This window comes from Schizosaccharomyces pombe (assembly GCF_000002945.2).
Source record: "Schizosaccharomyces pombe strain 972h- genome assembly, chromosome: I".
Taxonomy (NCBI): Eukaryota; Fungi; Ascomycota; class Schizosaccharomycetes; order Schizosaccharomycetales; family Schizosaccharomycetaceae; genus Schizosaccharomyces; species Schizosaccharomyces pombe.
The window spans coordinates 3,569,953-3,591,512 of record NC_003424.3 but is presented as its reverse complement, the minus strand read 5'-3'; the positions used below and the strand labels follow the sequence as shown (position 1 = coordinate 3,591,512).

General features: G+C 37.6%; 7 protein-coding genes and 13 long non-coding RNA genes across 20 annotated transcripts, besides 1 other annotated feature; 10 read left to right on the top strand and 10 right to left on the bottom strand.

The window, feature by feature from the left end:
- Positions 1 to 157: 157 nt before the first annotated feature.
- nc-tco1 lies at positions 158 to 2,928 on the top strand. The gene has a single exon (NR_150961.1). It is a non-coding gene; the product is annotated as a translationally silent transcript from tco1 locus (long non-coding RNA).
- Positions 943 to 2,898, top strand: tco1 (RTA1-like protein). Its single transcript, NM_001019672.3, has one exon. The coding sequence runs from the start codon at positions 1,564 to 1,566 to the stop codon at positions 2,536 to 2,538; it is 975 nt and encodes a 324-aa protein (NP_594249.1). The 5' UTR covers positions 943 to 1,563; the 3' UTR covers positions 2,539 to 2,898.
- Positions 1,399 to 2,249, bottom strand: SPOM_SPNCRNA.3603. The gene has a single exon (NR_192967.1). It is a non-coding gene; the product is annotated as a non-coding RNA (long non-coding RNA).
- On the bottom strand, positions 2,736 to 5,360 carry mnr2 (vacuolar CorA family magnesium ion transmembrane transporter Mnr2). The gene has a single exon (NM_001356121.2). It carries the CDS (start codon positions 5,076 to 5,078, stop codon positions 3,225 to 3,227), a length of 1,854 nt encoding a protein of 617 aa, NP_001342869.1. The 5' UTR covers positions 5,079 to 5,360; the 3' UTR covers positions 2,736 to 3,224.
- Positions 3,193 to 5,390, top strand: SPOM_SPNCRNA.3602. Its single transcript, NR_192966.1, has one exon. It is a non-coding gene; the product is annotated as a non-coding RNA (long non-coding RNA).
- Positions 5,090 to 5,295: an LONG TERMINAL REPEAT.
- Positions 5,280 to 6,534, bottom strand: SPOM_SPNCRNA.920. Its single transcript, NR_151309.1, has one exon. It is a non-coding gene; the product is annotated as a non-coding RNA, possible alternative UTR (long non-coding RNA).
- On the top strand, positions 5,726 to 6,680 carry SPOM_SPNCRNA.919. Its single transcript, NR_151307.1, has one exon. It is a non-coding gene; the product is annotated as a non-coding RNA, possible alternative UTR (long non-coding RNA).
- rad25 (14-3-3 protein Rad25) lies at positions 6,672 to 8,385 on the top strand. Its single transcript, NM_001019670.3, has 2 exons — positions 6,672 to 6,800; positions 7,518 to 8,385. Exons 1-2 carry the CDS (start codon positions 6,734 to 6,736, stop codon positions 8,261 to 8,263), a joined length of 813 nt encoding a protein of 270 aa, NP_594247.1. The 5' UTR covers positions 6,672 to 6,733; the 3' UTR covers positions 8,264 to 8,385.
- A 122-nt stretch (positions 8,386 to 8,507) lies between these two features.
- On the bottom strand, positions 8,508 to 11,290 carry rrp1 (ATP-dependent DNA helicase; the record flags this gene model as incomplete). Its single annotated transcript, NM_001019669.3, has 1 exon — positions 8,508 to 11,290. One exon carries the CDS (start codon positions 11,288 to 11,290, stop codon positions 8,597 to 8,599), a length of 2,694 nt encoding a protein of 897 aa, NP_594246.1. The 3' UTR covers positions 8,508 to 8,596.
- Positions 8,789 to 9,061, top strand: SPOM_SPNCRNA.3601. The gene has a single exon (NR_192965.1). It is a non-coding gene; the product is annotated as a non-coding RNA (long non-coding RNA).
- Positions 10,184 to 12,909, top strand: SPOM_SPNCRNA.918. Its single transcript, NR_151306.1, has one exon. It is a non-coding gene; the product is annotated as a non-coding RNA (long non-coding RNA).
- SPOM_SPAC17A2.11 (uncharacterized protein) lies at positions 12,731 to 14,404 on the bottom strand (the record flags this gene model as incomplete). The annotated part of the gene is made up of 1 exon (NM_001019668.3): positions 12,731 to 14,404. The coding sequence occupies one exon, from the start codon at positions 14,402 to 14,404 to the stop codon at positions 13,751 to 13,753; it is 654 nt and encodes a 217-aa protein (NP_594245.1). The 3' UTR covers positions 12,731 to 13,750.
- On the top strand, positions 13,025 to 14,583 carry SPOM_SPNCRNA.3600. Its single transcript, NR_192964.1, has one exon. It is a non-coding gene; the product is annotated as a non-coding RNA (long non-coding RNA).
- A 339-nt stretch (positions 14,584 to 14,922) lies between these two features.
- SPOM_SPNCRNA.917 lies at positions 14,923 to 15,404 on the bottom strand. Its single transcript, NR_151305.1, has one exon. It is a non-coding gene; the product is annotated as a non-coding RNA (long non-coding RNA).
- Positions 15,405 to 15,542: 138 nt separating this feature from the next.
- SPOM_SPNCRNA.3599 lies at positions 15,543 to 16,537 on the bottom strand. The gene has a single exon (NR_192963.1). It is a non-coding gene; the product is annotated as a non-coding RNA (long non-coding RNA).
- SPOM_SPAC17A2.10C (uncharacterized protein) lies at positions 15,826 to 16,518 on the top strand (the record flags this gene model as incomplete). Its single annotated transcript, NM_001019667.1, has 1 exon — positions 15,826 to 16,518. The coding sequence occupies one exon, from the start codon at positions 15,826 to 15,828 to the stop codon at positions 16,516 to 16,518; it is 693 nt and encodes a 230-aa protein (NP_594244.1).
- Positions 16,538 to 16,591: 54 nt separating the features above from the next.
- Positions 16,592 to 18,135, bottom strand: SPOM_SPNCRNA.3598. Its single transcript, NR_192962.1, has one exon. It is a non-coding gene; the product is annotated as a non-coding RNA (long non-coding RNA).
- A 250-nt stretch (positions 18,136 to 18,385) lies between these two features.
- SPOM_SPNCRNA.3597 lies at positions 18,386 to 18,637 on the bottom strand. The gene has a single exon (NR_192961.1). It is a non-coding gene; the product is annotated as a non-coding RNA (long non-coding RNA).
- A 475-nt stretch (positions 18,638 to 19,112) lies between these two features.
- On the bottom strand, positions 19,113 to 19,836 carry SPOM_SPNCRNA.3596. Its single transcript, NR_192960.1, has one exon. It is a non-coding gene; the product is annotated as a non-coding RNA (long non-coding RNA).
- csx1 (RNA-binding protein Csx1) lies at positions 19,168 to 21,506 on the top strand (the record flags this gene model as incomplete). Its single annotated transcript, NM_001019666.2, has 1 exon — positions 19,168 to 21,506. One exon carries the CDS (start codon positions 19,168 to 19,170, stop codon positions 21,064 to 21,066), a length of 1,899 nt encoding a protein of 632 aa, NP_594243.1. The 3' UTR covers positions 21,067 to 21,506.
- Positions 21,507 to 21,560: the final 54 nt, after the last annotated feature.

Here is a 21,560-nt window from a genome sequence, read left to right as displayed (position 1 = left end):
TTTCCATTCATTCTACTTAATTAATTAATTTATCCCATCAAACGATATTTTGAAGCCACAAAACTAGGGGCATTCTTTATTGCACCACCTGTGCAAAAAGTCGTCTTATTCACTCATCATTCATATTAAAAGGAAAACGTTTCCTATCATTCCCCAAGTTAGAAAATTAGCATAGTTCATAGAAATGTAATCAAAAATTCAAAAAAAAGCCTTAATGCTGTGAGCCTTCTACGCATTCATACTAGTGATGGAACAGTAACGTTTAGTTTCATGCTTTTTTCGTCGTCAACTTCATATCAGTGCTCAGGTCAACGCTAATAGTTCAATGCTTTAAGTCATGTCAATTTAAGAGGCTTTAAAAAAAAATATCAGAAATTTTTCTTCCACGGTGTCCGAAAAAATCTAAAGGAAAATTTTTATCGAGTAATATGAGAGTAAAGTCTTACGCAGTTTCCAATGCCTATCATTATTGTACTGCGAGTCGGACAATTCAAAATCTCGTTCCTATGCATCATTCTGATTACAAATGCAAAACCGACATTGTCAAAAGCAAAGTGTGACACTTTCGCAAAATCAGTTTTCGTTGCATTGCTAACTGAAGAGCCAAGCTATATCAAAAAAGAACTTCCTAAAATAACTTTTCTTTTTATGAATTTATTATTTTTCATTCCAAGCGTCAATTGGGAACGCGAACGACGATTAAATCGTTTGAAACTCACCGGCAAATTACGTTTATGCTTGCAGCACTAGCTTTTTATTGAAATGACTCTTCCAAACGAAAATACCTCTGCCATTGAAATGGAACTACTGAAAATAGAGTATCTTCGTGAATTGAAATTTAAGCAGGAAAAGCTTGGTATTGGTGAGACAGCAATTAGTCCTCGGAACTGCAAACCCCGAGGAAGGTAAAACTCAACAATATCAAGAAAAAAAAGATTCCATAAGCCACACACTGGTACATAAACTGAAGAATTACTTGTTTGAAATTACTTAGACAGGGTCAACGGTGTTATTAAGAATTCCAAGTACATTTGCGTAATTGGCAGAGAGTTCTTTCTTGTTTCCACAATTTCCAGCACATTCATTGTTGTAATTGTTTTCGTCGTCTTGTTCGAGAATTTAGCAGGCTACAATATTTTTGCGTCCGTAGCTAGCCGTTGTTTAAGGTTACTCCCAGTGTCTTTTTCATTTTCTCCCACTGTGCCGCCATTCACTATTTATTGCGAATCCGCCTTGTTTACGTTTTACTTCATCTTTTTATTCGTTATTGTCGCGTGTCTTTATTTTGTGCTTTTATTTCCCGCCATCATATGTCGCTGAAGACTACCGGACACTTTAACATTGCGTATTAATTGATGAAAGTTTTATTTATTAGTGAATGATCTTGTCGCATAACAGCATTCTCCGTGTTTTCCGTTTTTCCGTTTATTTCAGTTGAACTGAGTTGACTTGTTGTACAAATTAATCGATCCCTTGTTTCTTTGAGTGAAGTTCTTTTTAAATTCTTACTTCTCTTTTCACTTATACACTTCTTTTTTTTTCGCTTTTCTCATATTAGTTACCATGTATTACGATAACGCTTTCGGCTATATCCCTGCCCACTGGGTCACCATCCTTGCTGTCATTCTCTTTAGTATCGCTTTCATTCTTCACGTTGCTTGTCTTGCTTTCACGAGAAAATGGCTCGTTATCGTCCCTATTATCGGTACCATTGGTGAATTGGCTGGATGGGCTTGTAGGTTAGACGCTTCGTACAATCCAGATGACTACAACGCCTTCTTGGGTCAAATCATCGCTTTAATTATCGCACCAGTCTTTTATTCTGCACAGGCTTACGTTTTGTTTCATCACATCGTTCTTTTGTATGGACCTCGATTTTCCGTTTTATCTCCTAAGCTATATGGAGGCATCTTTATCACTTTTGATATCATCGCTCTTATTCTTCAGGCTGCTGGCGGTGGTGTTGCCGGTGGTGCCGACAGTGGTTCTCAGTTACAAACTCAGGGCTCTCAAATCATGTTGGGCGGTATTTGCTTCCAACTTTTTACCATTGTTGTTTTTTCTATCCTGTTTTCCATTTTTTTCATTGCGTTATATACCCATCATCCCATTCGTCCTTCCACTGGCAGAAGGGAACCAGATGTTCCATATACTCGTGTTCGAACTATGTCCTGTAATTGTCTAGCCCTCGCAACATTTGCAATGGTAGTTCGTTCCGTCTATCGTGTTATTGAGTTGGCACAAGGTTGGGAAGGTGCGGTCATTACTCATGAGGTATGGTTCGATATATTTGATTTCATCCCGATGATTTTTACTTCGGCCCTTTTGATTCCCTCTCTATATCCTGCTCTCGAGAGAAGCAAATTGCCTTTCACCGAAAAGCACGTTTCGTCTATGGAATACGCTCCCTCGGAGTATGGCCCTTCGGAATATGGTCCTTCTATAAACGATATCACCAATATGTCTGCTGTTATTTACCCAGATTCATTTTTGGCACCCAAGGATCCCAAAAAATCTTTCTCCTCTGAGGAGCTTTAAGACCTCTTATAAATGTGAGCTATCTATATTCGCATGCATGGTTTCCGCTACGTGTCAAATTTCTAGTACGTTTGTTATTCGTTTTCACTAATGTCTGTTTTTACAACCGTATTATAATTTCTACAAAATGTTTAGATGAGACATTTCTTCTCCTATTTATTGCTTTGCAATATGCATTACTTATTTCGAGAAAATAGTTTGAAGCAGTGTTAAATACCAAGACGTCGAGTGTGTTTATTTTTTATTAAAAAAAAAAAATTACTGATACGACGAATCCCCTTCTCCCCATTCAAGCTTCATCTTTAATATCGTTTTTTAACTCTTTTCGTTGTATATTTGATTAATAATCATAATTATCTATCTATTAGTCGTTTTTTAATAAATATTTTTGCAAGTAATGGTGAGTTGTTTAAACAAAAAGCATATTCCACAATGAGTAATCTTCTGATAATGGAAAACGGTCTAATACATTAATTTTAAAACTGAGATAAAGTCACGACTCAAGCAATAAAGGACAGAAACGAGAAAATACAGTTAATTTTACTCCATGAGATCGACTTGGTTCCTCGGCTGTTGTGCAGAAATTCGGATTGCCATGTTTGAAAACATGTTAAAAGAAATAAATGAGCTACAAGGTAACCCTGGGGGGAAAACTCTCAGGCAAAAATACAAGCATACAGTAAGAGCTAAATAACTTTGTACCATTTACAAAGAATGAAAGATGAAATCGCAAAAATCATCAGACTACCAAGAATACTAAAGAACCAACCAAGTCCTGGTACGTCTTGTCCTGGAACTTTAACATTCATACCCCATAAACCGGTAACCAAGTTCAACGGAATTAGAATTGTACCCAAGATAGTCAAACGTGATAAGACTTCATTTGTTTCATTCGAAACAAGTGTCATATTAATAGAAATCTGAGCCAAATAATTTGAATGACTTCGAGATAAAATTTTTTCGTAATGGTTCAAATTTTGAACCATAGTGACTATGTGATCCTGCACATCACCAAGATATAAAGCAATTTCACCTCTAGGAGCTACTTGCCATGACTCGTTGCATCGTTTGGAAAGACCTCTAACAACATCTGCCTTATTGGCAAGCAAACGTAGCAAACTCATGATCAGCTTGCGGCATTCACCAACGCGCTGCAACATTCTCTCTTGAGGCTTCACTTCCATTACGTGATCATAATGGATACTCAAAATCATGGAATCAATTGTGTCGACTTCATCTTCAATTTGCTCAATGAATGGAGCGAAAGCATCTGTAGTATCGTCCAGCAATGCATATGCGATCCAATCTGCATTCACTGTCAGATAACCATTCAGTTGACGAATCCTTCGACGAACATTAGCTGGATGCGGTGTCGGGTTCATATGAAAAGTAATTATACCGTCACGAAAGACGACTAGATAAAAATTCAACGGCTTTAGGTACTCAGAGTTTGAGGGTAATTGGTTGAATGAACGGAAGGTAACAAAGTAATACGTTCTAAAAAGCTCGACTTTTTCACGATCCTCTTCGAGAGTAATATCTTCAACGGTTAAAGGATGGATTCCAAAAGCCTTTGCCAGAACTCGAATTTCTTCTTCCTTTGGACAAGAGACATCTAGCCACCAAGTTCCTCCAGAATGGAAAAGGTCCTCAAAGCTTTGGCCATCGTGAACGAGTTCCCACATTTCATGTGAATGGATAGTAGAAGGAAGCTCATCGGTAAAGAATGTAAATCGATATGGTTTTTCAATTTCTGACTTACGAAATTGAGCCCAACGATCACGAACACGATAACGGCCATTTACAAGTAACGGTTCACTCAACTTCCTATTTCTTTCACGACGCTTATCAACATCTTCTACCGAATATTCTTCAAAATTGGCAACCATCTTTTTGGTCCATTCATCAAGGACAGAAAACTTTGGTTCTTGAGCATTGTTTGGAGATATGGGTAAATACAACTCATCCCGAGATAACTTTCGAGTAGCCGGATGATCATCAACAGCACTCTCAGTCACGTCGTTGTTTGCAAACTGTTCATAGTGACTATCATGAGAATTAGCTGATTTAGGGTAGACATGGGGGGATGAAATAGCAAAGTCACTGACCTCAGCAAGTGGACTAGGTTGATCTCTTGTATTCTTCCCATTTTCCGTCTCAAATTCTTTCCTTTGAATGTCCTCTGGATGGCTTTCCGGCAGTGATATATTTTCGATGTCTTCATCGCTTTCATAGTGACGGTGTGGACTTTTCGGGGAAGAACAAACAGAACTAGGCATTGAAGGAGGGTTATTAATATCCTTGTCATCTTCCCCATTACTTGAATGCTCAGACGGTGGTTCTAATAGATCACTATCACTGTTTCCCAATAATCTTGTTCCCTCATCCGCTTCGTCTGGTTGCAAACTAGGGTCCACTGGAAATCGATGTTTAGATTTACTCGAGTGTTTACGATCAGAAAATCTAGGCCTGTTCTGCATCCTAGCATTTTGTTTGTAATAAAAGCCCGTAGGCACTGACCGGGATGTATTGGATGGCATAATTCAAACAGGATTATGGATGCTAAGAATTGACAGGTTGTATAGCAATGAATGTATTATTCTTGGTTTATCAAAATAGTTATAATGCCAAAGAGATCGAATAGCGTTTGGTTTAACAAACTAACGGTTTGTGGATTATTTATATAATTACTCTATTGGTGAGAAAGAGAGGATTTCTGCCCACATTTGATTGAGAGGTTTGAATTTATTAAAAATATTTAAAGAATAATTTCACAAAACTCAAACAACAGAGGAAATGCCAATTTTTAGAGATGTGTTGTTGAGGTGTGGCAGCTAAGACGCTTATCATTGATATGGAAGGCAATTTTTTAAAGACCCCCAAATCATATACCAGACAAAATACAGTATCTTTAAGCATAGTTTTGTTTAATTTCATCAATATTTTTGAAGTGTATTTGTAAGAATCCAATGCAGCATAATTAAATTCATTTCCGGCCTACACATATTGAACCAGGTTCAAATTGGTGCAAATTAATTATTTTCTTGTAAGGATGAATAGAATTGGTTAGTAAATTCTGCTGAAGTTGCACATAAGAGGACGGTTTTGTTTACTAGACAAAATAAGTACCGCGACTTATAAAAAATCTTATCCCAACCAGATTGTCCCTTGTAACAATTTAAAATCCTACTTTTCGTATTACCGCGCAATCAAGTTGCCCACAACGGGACTGCAGCATTGCAGTAGAAACCCCATCAAACGTGTAAGTGAAATGAGCGAACAATAACCCTGAAATTATAAAGTCGTATTATCTTGTTTAAATCAACTCATACCTTTTTCATATAAGAATATCGTATTGTTTCAGGATAACAGAAACAATTTCAGGGAAACTTGAAAGGTTTATGATAAACGCAGTATGCAATTTTAGAACAACGAGAATTAAAAAACTTTACATTTAAGCCAAGAAGTATTAAGTTTAAAATACACAAGTTGAAGGAGCAATTAATCAGCACAATGTAATTTGATCTTTTTTGTTCGTAAAATTACCGTTTGCGGTAATCACCAATCTGTGATGACAACGCCGAAAAGCAGCTTACATAATAACACACACTTTTCAGCTCACTGTACTCCTTTGTAGTCAATGTAATATAATGGAATTTCGCCGCCTCCTACGGATATTCAAGCATATCGCATATGCCATCGAAAACTAAAGAAAAACGCCTTCTTCTTGAAGCTTCCTGCATAGAGTGATAAAAAACCTTCTAAAACTTCTTTGCCCCTAAAGTAAGCCTCTTGTTTCTGTCAAGCTTCCTCAATTATTGCACTCATTGTTTTAACTGTAATCTTTCACGCTTATGTTTGATACTTGGTATCTTGTTTTCGAAAGAAAAACTTATTGTAACATACTTTAAGACAGCAATTCCTCATTCAGTGAGTAAAAACGCGTTTTCTACCGAATTCCTATTGACACTGGGCATTTGTTTGGCATTTGTTTTTGGAAGCCTAATCATACGTGTAAGAAGTATTTTTACGATATTGTAAAAGAATAAGAGAGGTGTAGTGATGTTTCTGTTAGATATCCATAAATCTCAGTATAGTCCGTCATATATTCGGCTGACCAACCAACCTTCCCAACTTTCCTTTCTCACTTCTACCAACCTCAACTAACCACCGCTTTTAATAATTCCTTGCAAATATGAGTAATTCTCGTGAAAACTCGGTGTATCTCGCCAAGTTGGCCGAACAGGCTGAACGCTACGAAGGTATGTGATAAGGATCCGCTGTTGGAAGTAGATATAGCGTAATAGTACGAAATTGTCAATGAAGGGACCTTGATGAAAAGTTATTATATTGCAGTTTGCTACTGTATGTGGGAGTTCTTTGGTTTTTTAATATTGTTGGTCTTGAACAGGTTGCGTTGTTGAATGTTGCAAGGTTGTTTGTTTGATGCGGCTGAGAAAAAGAGGGGTTATGGGTTAGTACGTGGATGACTTGTGTATTTTAAAATGTCCCCAAAATCGCTTGATGAGGTTTAAAATGAGTTCTTACAACATTGTTTTGTTGTTGGACATGTTTATGATATCTGAGGTTATGGACAAGAACGGCTTGCAATTCTCTTGATTTTATGGTTTTCGTAATCATTATTTTTTGTCGCCTTTGTTCTATTTCCTACCTTGCTTCCTTTTTTCTCTTAAAACCACGATTGAACTGCCTTGATTGTCTTATCATTCTTATCTCCTCTTATGATTTGAGGTTTCTTTGTAACCACCAAGACAAAGAAATTCACTAACATCAGGAGTAACACGAAACACCGTTCTGTAGGTAAACCTCAACGCAATTAAGGATATTATTACCTTCATATCTTCACCATGCAATGATAACTCGTTTTGAATTACTGTTTGTTGACCCGTCTATACTTGGCTTTGCTTCTTTCATCTCTCCTTTTTGTTTTTGCTTCTTTGCTAACTGATAATGTATAGAAATGGTCGAAAATATGAAGAAAGTTGCATGCTCAAACGATAAACTTTCTGTTGAAGAACGTAACTTGCTTTCTGTTGCCTATAAAAACATCATTGGTGCTCGCAGAGCATCATGGCGTATTATTTCCTCTATAGAGCAAAAGGAGGAAAGTAGGGGCAACACTCGACAAGCCGCATTGATTAAAGAGTACCGTAAGAAGATTGAAGATGAGTTATCCGATATTTGTCATGACGTCCTTTCCGTCCTTGAAAAGCATTTGATTCCTGCCGCTACAACCGGTGAATCCAAGGTATTTTACTATAAAATGAAGGGTGATTACTATCGTTATTTGGCCGAATTTACTGTTGGCGAAGTTTGCAAAGAGGCCGCCGACAGCTCTTTAGAAGCTTACAAGGCAGCTTCTGACATTGCTGTTGCTGAGTTGCCTCCCACGGACCCTATGCGCTTGGGTTTGGCTCTCAACTTTTCCGTCTTCTATTATGAAATCCTTGACTCTCCAGAAAGTGCATGCCATTTGGCTAAACAAGTATTTGATGAGGCCATTTCAGAGCTCGATAGTCTTTCTGAAGAATCTTACAAAGACTCTACTTTAATCATGCAGCTTCTTCGCGATAACTTGACTTTATGGACTTCTGACGCCGAATACAACCAGTCTGCTAAGGAGGAGGCTCCTGCTGCCGCTGCTGCTTCTGAAAACGAACATCCCGAGCCCAAAGAGTCTACGACTGACACTGTTAAAGCTTGAAACTAAAGCGTTAGCATTTTATCAGTAAACGGATCCTAATGGTCTGATTACTTTTGCATATATGAACTGATACCTATGATTTATCTAATATTCGTAGCCATATAACAAAGTTATCTTCATTATATTCTTCTTGCACTTTATTTCTATCATTTATAAATTTATAACTTTGATTACGTTTCATGAGTAGTTAGTTTGGCTTTGTGGCCTTAAAACCATCAAAGCATACTATTATTATACATTGTACATGCGTTACACTACACCACCCCTTTTTTTAACGTTTAGTTTAGTATGCAGTAGAGTATAGTTCATTTGAGTAACGTTAACATTAAATAATCATGAATTAAGCCCAAATAGATATAGCAACTCTTCTTTGTCAAGTCTCGACAGAGGATTGTTTTCGTTTGAATCCAAAGCTTCTTTAACCAATTGACGCTTCTTACGTTGAACACTGACGATACGCTCTTCAATCGTATCTTTAGTAATAAACCTATACACGGTGACAGGCTTCTGCTGTCCAAGCCGATGAACACGATCTATTGCTTGATCCTCTATGCTCGGATTATAAAATGGTTCCTGTAGAATAACGTGATTTGCAATCGTCAAATTCAAACCCACGCTGCCGGCTTTCAATGAAACCAGCATGACTAAAACATCTTTATCGTTATTAAAAGAATGTAGGGACTTTTGCCTCTGGTTCGCAGACATAGTACCATCATAACGAACATGTCGTATATTTTCTAATTTTAGCATGTGCGATACGAGGCATAAATACTGGGAGAACTGAGAATAGACCAGAATTTTTTCGTTTCTCTTGGAGCCAATTATATCCAAAATTGTTTGTCTTGCTTGATTCAATTTCGAGGAGCTTTTCCATTCGCTCGCCCGCTTGCCAAATTTTTTGGTAAACATCTGGTCAATACGATTTTCCCACCTTAATTTAATGCTTTCTTGTTCTGAAAAAGATTGATTCATATCTAACTCTAATTGCTTTAAAGAGTTTAAAGGACCATGGATTGCTTGAAGGATAGTTGCATCAACTAATGAATCTTGAACTATATTACCTCTGCACATTGGGCACTTTGCTATGATCGTAGAAGTGCTTGATGATCCATACTTCTGGCCGACTAGCATGCTCATACACTCTTGACATGTAAAGTGCCCGCAAGGGATAATAAAAACGGGAGCCAAACAAGGATCCAAACAAACACTACAGTTGAAATCCTGTAGTGTAGCAATTCTTTCTATGGTCAAGGGATCCAAAGACTTGCAAGCATTTCTGACGTTTTCGGAATCTCTAATTCTAAAGCTGTTATCCAAGCTAGAACTCTTAACAAGCCATGGGTGACAACAAAATTGGCGAAGACGGAGTAAAGATACTAATAAGAACCCGTAGCGCGAAAGATCGTGATCATTGTTAAAATAGTTATCAACGAGCGATTGAGCACTAGACATTTGCTCATTGTAGAGCGCGCGTTCTTCAGGAAGAAGGTTCACGGAGACGGTACGGATGGTTTTTGGAGGAAGGTTGACAATAGGCAAATTATTAACCCTCGTCTCTTTAGTTCTACGAAAAACCGTAGAAGCCAAAAGGATGCGAAGACGTTTAAGAGCAGCTTCAACGATATCTGCACGATAACTTTTTAGCGGTCTGGAAATATCCTTAGCAAAAAGGCTCCACACGCAATATGGTTTTATTCTGAGGAACTTTAAGAGGCTGTAAAACTCATCAATATGGTTTTGTATGGGGGTTCCGCTTAGGCACCATCTATATTTGGCATCCAGTTTGACGCAGCATTTAGCGGCAAGAGTGTCGCGGTTACGAATGGTATGTGCCTCATCTAGAACAATGCGATACCAGGAAGTCTCTAGCAATGAACAGGCTGGCGGCGGAGTTGCCGTAGCGGGATTGTTATTATTAAACGCATCGTTTTGCTTCATTTCATAAGCAAGCATTGAATACGTAGTCAAGACAACATCATATTGAGAAAGTTCGTAAGAGTCCAAGTTTTTCTTAGTGGACCCATGATGGATGTAAACGGATAATTTTTTACTGGGGTGCACTTTAGTAGACAATTCTTCAGCCCACTGATGTAAGAGGGCGACAGAAACCACAATCAGGTTTGTCTTACGAAGAGGGTCTTGGGATTTTTGAGTAAGAAGTAAAGCAATTGTTTGAATGGTTTTTCCAAGGCCCATGTCGTCGGCCATAACCCCACCACACTTGGAGCTTTGCTCCATGGATTCCATCCAAGCATGGCCCTCGACTTGATGTGGTAAAAGAGAAACCAATAAACCGGCGGATTGTACTTGCTCATTTTTCAACTGCAGGTCGATCGTGTCGAACGGACTGGGAGTATTATGCTGAAGTAATTGATGCAATTCTTTTGTGACATGTTCTGGTTGCACCTTACGCTCATAAGGGCAAAAAGAGTTGGTACTAATAGTCCCGGTAGGTAGGGATGAAGATGATGGAGGTGGAAGAGGAGTAGGAAGACGACTCAATTGTTTAGCGGTAATGAAGGAGGAAGGAGGAGTCAAATGTTCGGGATTATCAAGATCAATAGGGTGGTCACTCGAGCCTAATACGGAAGGGATGTCGTTAGAGACGGAAGAAGTGGTATGTGGAATAGAAGAAATTGATGGAGTAGACGAAGAAGATGGAATAGAAGGAAGAGATGATGAGTTTGAGGGAGTAGAAGTTAAGCGCGTAGGGGGACGAAAGGGAAAGTTTTTAAAAGACCAAAGACGTTTTTGCCGCCATCGCTTGCGAGTGGAAAGGGAAGAAGAAGTAGGATTTTTGGAAGGAGGATGATCAAAGGGAGGAAGAGAATAGGAAGAGGATTGTGAATTTTGAAGGGACCTAGCAAATTGTTCGTCTAGTTCAACTTGGTTTTGGGAAGAAGATGAGGAGGGGGCAGAAGAGGGGGAAGAAGAATTCCATTCATCTTGAAGACGACGGGCCAATTCCTCGTCATTTTGAAGTTGCTGAAAGGTGGATTGAGGAGGATATGCAGACAATGAATCCATGATGATTAAGAGCTAGGCTATAAAAGAGACATGATTAGAAGGAAGAGACCAGGAAGAATTATTTTAAAATCGAATTGAGGGGGAAAATGGAATATATAGAAAGTGTATGAAAAGTATGCAATGCCACTCGAAAAAAAAGTGGTAGAAAAATTAATTGTAAATTAAAAAAAAAAAAAAAAAAAAAAAAAGGAAACAAAATGAAACACTGAAATAATAATGGAGACCTATTTGGTTTAAGAAAGTGTGATGGATAAATGTAAAACAAGCATTTATGGAAAGCACTATGTACAAATAAAAAAAAAACACTAGTGAGAAGTGGATGAAATGGGAAAACACTTGCTCTTTAAGTATGACCTCGTTAACGTTTGTTGAAAAAAGATAAGGAAAATGAACGAATTAGAACGAGGCAATTGATGAAATGCGCAGATGAGCGGTGAGATGCAATATGGCGGAATCAAACAAGTTGATATGTAGTAAAAGTTTAACGATTCAAAATCTCGAGAATGATAAAGATAATAGGAACTGAGTATGCTAGAGATGAATTAAAGAAGGATAACGAGAGTATTGGAATGTGCGATAAAACAAAAATGAATGGAGGAGTAGGAGGAACTAGGTAAATCAAAAAGGAAAATGATGGTAGGATGTAAAGAAGAAAACCGTTTCAAAAAACGAATCGCAAAACTATTGAAAAGAATATCTAACCAAAAATTAAAATAAAATAAAATAAAATAAAAAGCAAAAAAAATAAATAGAAAAAAATTTTTGTTTTGTTCTGGTCAACCGATGATATGAATTAAGAGACACATTTGATAAGATGGAATGGATGCTGAAACGGGTTTCCAGTAAAAAGGATGGGATGCACCTTCGAGAAGCATACGTGGTCGTCGACGAGAAGGAAAAGAACGAAAAGTGTGAAGAATTTGAAACAAGGCAAAAATTAGATAGAAGAGATGAAAAGAAAAGCAAATTTAGACAAAGGAATTGAGTAGCCGATCTTTAATTGCGAAAGAGCGATTACAGCTGCAAAAGTTGGAAAAGTAGGGCCAAAAGAGACACGTGAAAGTAAAACAGAGAAAAAGAAGAAAGGACAAGAAGGAGCGGTGGCGCGCCTCCCGAAAAAAAATAAATAAAAAAAATAAAAAAATTTAGTGAAAGAGAGATTTGAATGAATGATTCTGCTAACGAATATTTTGATGAATAAAATTTAAGGAATGAGGCGGGTTTATGATTTTGAAACGAGAGTTTTCTTGCATGCACTTTTTCGAATTTGCTTCCAGTGTGCTTGCATGTGTTTGTTTTGCGCAACACATGTGTTTGATTGTGTGATGCGACTAGAACTGTAAGCTCTGGAGATGTGTTGAAGATCTTGCTTTTCAAAAAATTCCAACTCGCACCACTCTTCTCACTATCGCCGAAGATTGACAATGGCAGGATTAGCGTAGCATAGCGAGCTGAAAATCACAAGGCAAAAAAGGTGAAAGACGAGGACTAGTCGGTACGGAGTAAACTTAATCCGACCGAGCACAGGGGAGGCAAAATAGGAGCCGAGAGGAACACGAGGAACAAAACAAAAAAAAAAAAAAATTTCAGTTGCGAATAGGAAAAACACAAAATAAATAAAGAATTAAATTAAATTATTAGGAAATTTTTTTATGAATTGCAAAAACATCACGAGTTAAAAAAAAAAGGAAAGAAAGAGAGAATTGATAAAAAAAAAATAAAAAATTAAATAAAAAATAAATTAGAAATTAGTAACTCAATTACCGATCAAAAACATTAAAAGTAAAAAAGAATTGTTCAAGTCAATGATCGATCAAAGGAAAGAAGGATTCGAGTCGTTTTGAAAAGAAGAACATGGCAAGCGCTGCCGAGGTATGGAAGAAAAGGGCAAAGGTATCGTGTTGTGTGGAATATAATATTATAGAGTTGATGAACCGATAGGTCGGGAGGAATTTGGGTAGAGTAGCAATGTAATATAATTTTATCGAGTGACTGGCGAGTGGCATCCAGAACATAGACAAACTAAGTAGTCAGGAGGAAAGGGATTGAGATGGATGGAAATGAGATGAGATGAGTGGTTTACTGATTACCGGGGATAAAGTAAAGAACGGTAGATAAAGTGGGATTCCCGAGGATGATACGAGATAGGGTAGAGGAGGATGGGATGAAAATGGAAATGGGATGGGTAGAGAGGGTTTACAGGAAGTAATGGGTGGCGTGGCGAGAGTCCGCGCGGATGGATCGATTTGTTGGTGGTATGGTAAGGTTGATGAGTGAAATGAGTTCCCCTTTTTCTTTATGCGACAGCGGATGTAACCATGGAAGAAAATGGAGGCGCCGTCTGTGTTTGTCCGTAGTAGAGAGTGTGAGGTGATTTTGAAGAAATAAGGAGGTGGAGTGAGAGGAAGAATAGAGTAGAGTAGAGTAGAGTAGAGAAAGAAAGAAAGAAAGAGAAGGAGATTAAGAAGAGAAAGGGGACGCGAGAGAGAAGGAGTTGCTAGAAAGGAATAGAGAGAAACAGGGAAAAAGAATAAAAGAGAGTAGAGGAAAGGAAAGGAAAGAAAAGAAAAGGAAATGAAAGGAAATGAGATGGGATATGTGAAACAATGAGTGTGAGAGGATGATTTGGTGGTAGAGAAGGAAGAAATTGATGAATGGAATGAGATGAAAATGGACGTGTGATTTGATTGACAAAAGTGATTTGGCTCGATTTTTTAGCACTTTTTTTTTGGGAATTGGAATTAACTTGTTGACATTGACATTGACACTCGTCTTGTCTTGCAGTATATTTCTCTTTTCTTTGAGTATCGCACGAGCCAAGAGGAGCTTATTCGCATCCCAACGTGTTGCGATATGCGTTGTTGTGTTTCCCCGCTGCCACTGCAACGAGAGATTCCCCCCCTTGTGGTGAATCGTGGACGCCAATGTTTTGCCAAGATTCAAGCATCGTCGATCCTCCTCCCAGACCCAATGGTATCGTCGATCGAAAGCGGGGCTATTGTCATTCAAGCAAGCGCGCGTGGATATGATGTCACGGTGACTCAAAGCAAAAGAGGGGAAAAAGGAACGTTGCAAAAAGGGATGGCATTCGCGTAGAGGCGAGGGACAAACCATCGCTAGAGAGCGGCCGAGGCCAAGGTGAAGAAAGACAACGTGAAGGGTTTCGGAGGACAACGTGGTTATGCAGGGTTGGAGCGGGAGGAAAGGAGAGTGAGTGAGAGGAAGAAAGAAAGAGGAATGAAAAAGGAACGATGGAGAGAATAAAGTAAAAAGAAAAGGAATGAAAAAAAAAAGAAATGTAATATAAAATAAATAAAATAAAATAAAATAAAAGATACGAAATAAAATAAAATGAAATAAATTTTACAGTGAAATGTGCATTGGTCGAATGAGATAGCGACGGTGGATAAACGCAGTAAAGTAAACAAAAAGTTTGAGTAGAGAGACAAAGAGAGAAGAGAGAAGAAAGAAGAAAGAAGAAAGAAGAAAGAGAAAATGCAAAAAGAAAAGAGTCTAAGAATTCCTAATGAAATTTTTTCTTATCATCTTGAAAGTAGGATTTTATTTTATTTACTGGAAAAAAAAAAAAAAAAAAGTATAAAAAAGGAAATAAACAAAAATTGAATTTAATAAAACAAAACTTGAATTTAATAAAACATTATTTTTTATTTTTATGAAATTGAATTACATTGAATTACTCTAATTAAATTGAATTCCTCTTTCAATTTTATTTTCTTTATTATTTTAATTTTTATTTTTTAATTTCTTTTTTATTTTTTTTTTCTTCTTTCTTCCTCTCATTCTTCTCCTTTTCTCTCTCTTTCCCTTGCCCCATTCATCCCCCACAATTCTCGCCTCCATCGTACAACTTTGCCTTCCCTCCTCCTTCCTTACTTTGAATGTTGGTGCACGACACCTCTCGACCCTCGCAATCGTACTATACAATCAATGAAAACACAAAACACTCACGACACTTTTCAACCAAAGGGAAGAAAACGGTAACGTATTCCATGCATGCAAACCAATAACCTCTAAACAAAATAAGAAAAAAAAATGTAAAAGAAAAGAAATGAAAACAAGTGAAAAGAAATAAAACACTTTTATACTCTCTTTGTCAATACTATTATAATAACTATTACAATTAATTACAATATTAATATTAATATTACTACTATTACCTATTACTACAATATTAATATTACTACTACAATTAATATTACTGCTTCTATTACAATGATTATTGCTATTACCACCAGTTTTCCTACTGCCATTTCTCTTATACCCCCTTCTCTTTCTCTCTCGCTTTCCTCTCTCTCCCTCCGCTTCCTTCTCTCTCTTTCCTCCTTCCTCTCTCCTCCCTCTTCCTCCTCTCGCTTCCTTACTTATCCCTCAAATCGCTTCTCCCCAACCCTCCCCTTCTACCTCCTGAGCCTGTGCGCTTATCCTTAGGCTGTTGGGCTCGCTGTTTCTTGTCCCCATTCTCCACTTCTCTCTCGCCCCCCCTTTCATGTCTGCAAGTCACAACCCATTTGCTCATGACGTGCGTTAATGTTTGTTTTTTTCTTTTTCCTCCTTGCCATCGTAACAAAATCACGGAAGCGGACAAAAGCTTGGTCGATCTTTTGATCCCCTCCTTATGTTGCTCCCTAGCAGTCTTCCCATCTATTCCTCTTATAAATACGCACTCCAACCTTTGTCTTTTCTCTAATTTTTCTCATTCCTGTTTTCTCTTCTGTACCCATCCAGATACGCTTCCCACTTCACTTTCCATCAATCCAAAAAAGCTCTCTCTCTCTTTTTCTTTTCCCCTTTCACAAAAGAGACCTTTTCCCAATTTCTTACATCCATTCACTGGTTCGGAGCTATCACTTTTCCGTTGTCTATTGCTTTTTTTTTTCTTCTTATTATTTTTCCTTTCTTTCTCTTTTTCGTTTTCTTTTCTTTTTTTCCTTTCTCAAATTTTCATTGTTTATTTTTCCTCTTTTCCCATTTTACACTTCCTTTTTTTTTTTTTTTTGTGTGTGTGTGTGTTTCTTTCTTTTCTTTTTTCTCTATCTCACTTACTCTCACTTGCCATCCTTTTTTTACCTTTGCTTTTACGCGTCTTTTCTACTCTTTCTCGTCTTCCCCGTTTGTTTTGCTTGTGTTTACAAAAAAAAAGACGCGTTTTAATTCCTTTCGCATTCACCTCATTCCGTAAAATTGCTTCTTTGCCGTGTGTTTGTTGAATCGTATTGTTTTCCTATTTTTTTTTAAACCGGTTCTTATTCACTTACCTTTTTACTACTACTAGTACTATTACTATTACTGGTACTACTATTACTACTTACTTTCATTACCGTCAAACGCCCCGTTAATTCCGTAACACCGTTAACGCCGCTTTTCTCGGTTTTCTTCCTTTTTTTTTTTTGTTTCACTACATACATACAAACTTCGTTTAATACCCCTTGTGTGTTTTTTTTAGGGAGTTTTTCTTTTTTTTTTGCCTATCCAGTATATTCTAATTTACTCTTGTCTTCTTCCTTTTTTCAACCACTTGTTTTTGTAAGCTTTTGCTACTCTCTCCTAGTGTCTTTACTTTTTGTGGTTGTTGTGTAATTTTTTTTTTCTTTTGCTCGGTTCGGTTAGTTTAGTTTGTTTTGTTTGTTGCTTCGTTTACTTATCTTTCAAACAAAGCACTTTTCTCCCTCTCTTTCCATTCCATCACACACTGCCTTATCAACAAACCCCCCAAGAAAAGTCTTGCACTTTTCTTCATCCTTTTCTTTTTTATTCTTTTATTCGCTTTCTCACTTTCACATCATTCACCGCTTTTAGCAACACTCGGCTAACTATTTAAAAAGTCCAGCCAAGTTTCCTATTCATTCAATCGATTTCATTCGATTTCCTTTTCTTTCCTTTGCAACGGTTTCTTTTCTAGACCCATTTCTCGGTGGTTTGCTTTTTTTTTTCGCTCACCATCCTCCCACATCAATCCTTACCTGATTTTCTCTCTCTCACGCACATACTCTCTCTACTGCCTTGTGCTCTCTCTGTCTCTCTCCCTTGTCCTCTTTCGATTCTTAACCTCGTAAATCTTACATCCATTTTTCGGACTTTGGTTTTCGGTACCGGTGCGCATCGCTGTCTCGCTTTTTTTCCTCGCTACGCATCCTTATTGCTCTCTTGGGATTTCGCCACTTTCCCTCGCCTTGCTTGTCTTGTGTTGCCTAGCTGATTGCATAGCCCATACTTCATTTGTGTTTATTACACACCGTACCCCCCTTGTTGTGTGTATACGTTTTTAAGGTCTCGCTATTTAAAGTGCTTGCCTAGTCTGGACACGCTCCTACTCTCTCCCATTCACTTTTACTTTTCACTCGTCTCCCAACGGTTCATCCTTTCTTTCCTTTACTTTGCTTTGCTTCGCTTTGCATTCGGAACCGGTTGTACTTTTTTTTTCTCTTTTTCGCTGCGTGACTTATTTATTTGTATTTTACCGAATTCCTCTAGCATTCCAGCGTTCTATCCTATCACCACTTTTTTTTTCATTTTTCTTCTTTTTCCCCTATTGAACGATTTCTCCTCTTCCCTACTCTATCGTTCCCTCTAAATTTTCCGTACCTTTTTGCAGATTCCTTACTTGGTTATATATTACTGACTGCTTTTGGTATCTTTTTTCCATTCTTCTTCTCGTCTCTTTCAAACTCTACCTTTCTCGAGAAGGAAAATTTTCCCTTTTACTTCCTCGCATACCGTATCCTCCTATTTAGCTATATCACTAGCGAAAAAAAGGACTACTCGATATCAAAAGGATTCGTTTGTTCTTTATATATTATAACATACATATACTGCACAGTATATATATATAAACCTATAATATACGGACACCTCTTTTTCCTGCATTGTATATATATTATATTTATATAATATATAATATAATATAATATATATATATATATTTGTCATTGTTGCTGTTGTTCTTTAACTTCATCAAAGAAAACACTTCTGTCCCCCCTGTCAGGTTCCTTCGTTTTTTATTGCACATATATATATATTTTTATTTTATTTTATTTTCTTTTCTTCTTCTCTTTCTGTGATTGATTAACTCGACTCGATTTTCTTTTTTCCTTTTCTTTATTTTCTCTCTTCCAACCTTTGGTTTCTTTTTCTTTTTTTTATTCTTCATACCTAATAATTTTCAGAAGAGACCTTGTTCATCGTTGTTTCCTTTTTCTTTCGTACATTGTATTACTTGTTTTATTATTTTTAAAATAAAAACTGAAGAACCCTGCTTCATCACAACCATCAGGTTTTCTTTTTCGTGTACCCATTCAGTGATTTTAACGAATTTTTCTTTCACGCCTCATTAAGGATTGTATTTTCGCTTTTTGTCTCATCAACAATCGAATAACTTTGTTTCTGTGTTTTTTTTTTATATTTTCACTTCAACAAGCTTTTTACCGCGAAACCATCTCATTTATTAATTTCCTTTTATTTCAGATCGATTTTGATTTTTATTCTTCCAATCCTCTTTAATACTCGATCTTTGTAACACTTTGTTTTAGTACTTCTTTTATTCCTGAATCTTTTTTTTTTTGCTCTTACCGTTACACTTTACGCAAGCAAAAAAAATTTCTCTTTTTTTTTTTATTAAATTGTTCTTGATTGTTCTATTAGCATTTCTTCATCTCAAGAGTTCTTAGACCTCTCGCTTTTTCGTCCTTGATTTATTTGTCTGTACGTTATAAGCTAAGCTTTATTTTGTTCATCGTTGAAAGATTCTACCACCCATTGTCTTATACTGGTTACGTTTTTTGACTTTTGTGTCTCATTGAAACTTTGTTGTTCATTCATATTACTTACTTTCTTTTACTTTTTTTTGGATATCTATTTAAATGTCTATTGACTGCCTTTATCGCCGTTCTTCATTGTTTGATACTTCCTTCGTCCCTTTGCATTCGTCTATTCCAGCAACCTCGAAAATGTCAGCTTCTAATTCAGATGTCAATGCCCCCATTTCCCCTGTGGTTGATGAGGGCAAATCAGAGTTAGTTTCTCCTACTTTGGAGAGACTTGTGGCTCCTTTCAACTGTTCTCCTAGCTCCACTCCACTTCAAGATGTAGCAGGTGTTGGCTCGAAAATGAGCGACACCTTATGGATGGGTGACCTGGAACCTTGGATGGACGCTACTTTTATTCAACAGCTCTGGGCTTCCCTCAACGAACCTGTCAACGTTAAAGTCATGCGCTCCAAAGCATCCTCTTCGGAAACGCTTATCAGCTATTGCTTCGTTCAGTTTTCCTCTTCTGCAGCTGCTGAGCGTGCTTTGATGAAGTATAATAACACCATGATTCCTGGTGCTCACTGTACCTTCAAGCTTAACTGGGCTACTGGTGGCGGCATTCAACATAACAACTTTGTTTCCCGTGATCCTGAGTTTAGTATCTTCGTTGGCGACCTTCTTCCCACTACCGAGGATTCGGATCTTTTTATGACTTTCCGTTCCATATATCCCTCATGTACCTCAGCCAAGATCATTGTCGATCCCGTTACCGGTCTCAGCAGGAAATATGGCTTTGTTCGCTTTTCAAGTGAGAAAGAACAACAACATGCCTTGATGCATATGCAGGGCTATTTGTGTCAAGGTCGCCCCTTACGCATCTCTGTCGCTTCACCAAAGTCTAGAGCCTCCATCGCCGCCGATTCTGCCCTTGGTATCGTTCCTACTTCTACTTCTAACCGCCAGCCTAATCAAGATCTTTGTAGCATGGATCCTTTGAACACTACGGTGTTTGTCGGTGGCTTGGCTAGCAATTTATCCGAGAAAGATTTGCAAGTTTGCTTTCAGCCCTTTGGAAGAATTTTGAACATCAAGATTCCCTTTGGCAAGGGATGTGGCTTTGTCCAGTACAGTGAAAAATCTGCTGCTGAAAAGGCCATAAACACTATGCAGGGTGCCTTAGTTGGTACTTCTCATATCCGCCTCGCGTGGGGTCATAATACGCTTCCTGTATCTGCCTTGTCTCAATCTCAATCCCAAGTTTCAGATGAGGGCTTCGACAGAACTCTTTCCGCTAACCAAATTTTCGGTATGAATCAATCTGTCATTGGAGCAAACTCTGGCAGCTCAAACTCATCCGGCTCTAGCTTGAAGAGTGCACCTGTTTCACCTCGTACTGCTGCTGCGCAATCTTTGTTGCCAAACTCCGTTGTTTCCTCAATCAATGGCATGAACTCCGTAAATTTTTCAACCATTTCTCCACCTCCTTTGTCTCGTTCAGCCTCCATTTCTCCTACGTTGTCCGGTAGTGGCTCAGGTTTGACACCTCTTTCTTCCCATTTCCCTTCAGCTGCCACTGGCTTGGTAGGCGGACAGGTGTATCCTCAGTCTTCTGTTTTGCAATCCTCAAAAATTAATGGTTCTGCAAAGGTCCAGCCTAGTGTGAAGCTCCCCGAATGGTTGCAGCCTTTTTCCGGCAACAATCATAACTCCTTTGCTACTCAAGATTTATTAACACGTGTTTCCTCCTTAAAGTTGGTTGATGATGAGCAACCTGCTTCTTTGAATGGTTCAGCATTTCAAGCGAGAGCTTCTAGGCCTTGGAACCTAGGAAGGGAGCGTCAGTCTTCACTAATTGATCTCCGTCATGAGTTGGAGCAAAATGAAAACGGTTTGGAGAAATCCGGCTTTGGTTTGAACTTGAGAGGTCGCTTGCCTCCTCGTTCTTATTCTACATTTAATTGTACTGGTCAATACTTGCAACCTTCTCTACGCTTGTCACGCGATTCATAAATTATTTTTATGATGTTTGAAATGCATTACTACTACTACTATTTGTTTCTTCCACTTCTCTTCTTAAGTGAAGGGATTTCCCGAATATTCTTGTTTTATTTCTAATGTTTTTGTTTTAATTTTTTATTTATTTTCGTTTTTCAAAGGCATCCGTATAAGTTTTCGAGGGCTCCTGATCAAGTTAGTTTAATGTCTTAAAGAACTGAAGGGTGCTCTCGTGATTTTTTTTATTTTGTTTTGTTTTTATTCTTGTATGTTAAATCTCTCTTGTGATGTTTTTTATAACTGTTGAATATTATTTGTGCCAAGGATTGTTTTATTTATGATTGTTTTATTTTTCTTTCATTGCTGTTGTTCCTTAATGCACATATGTACATGAAAACTTCCATTGAGGTTTTTCAAACGTCCAAATCTTTTTTTTGGATCGATGAGTTATTTATATGTTTTATTTTAAAATGTCCTTTCCAAAAAATAATTTTGTTATTTTTTCTTCT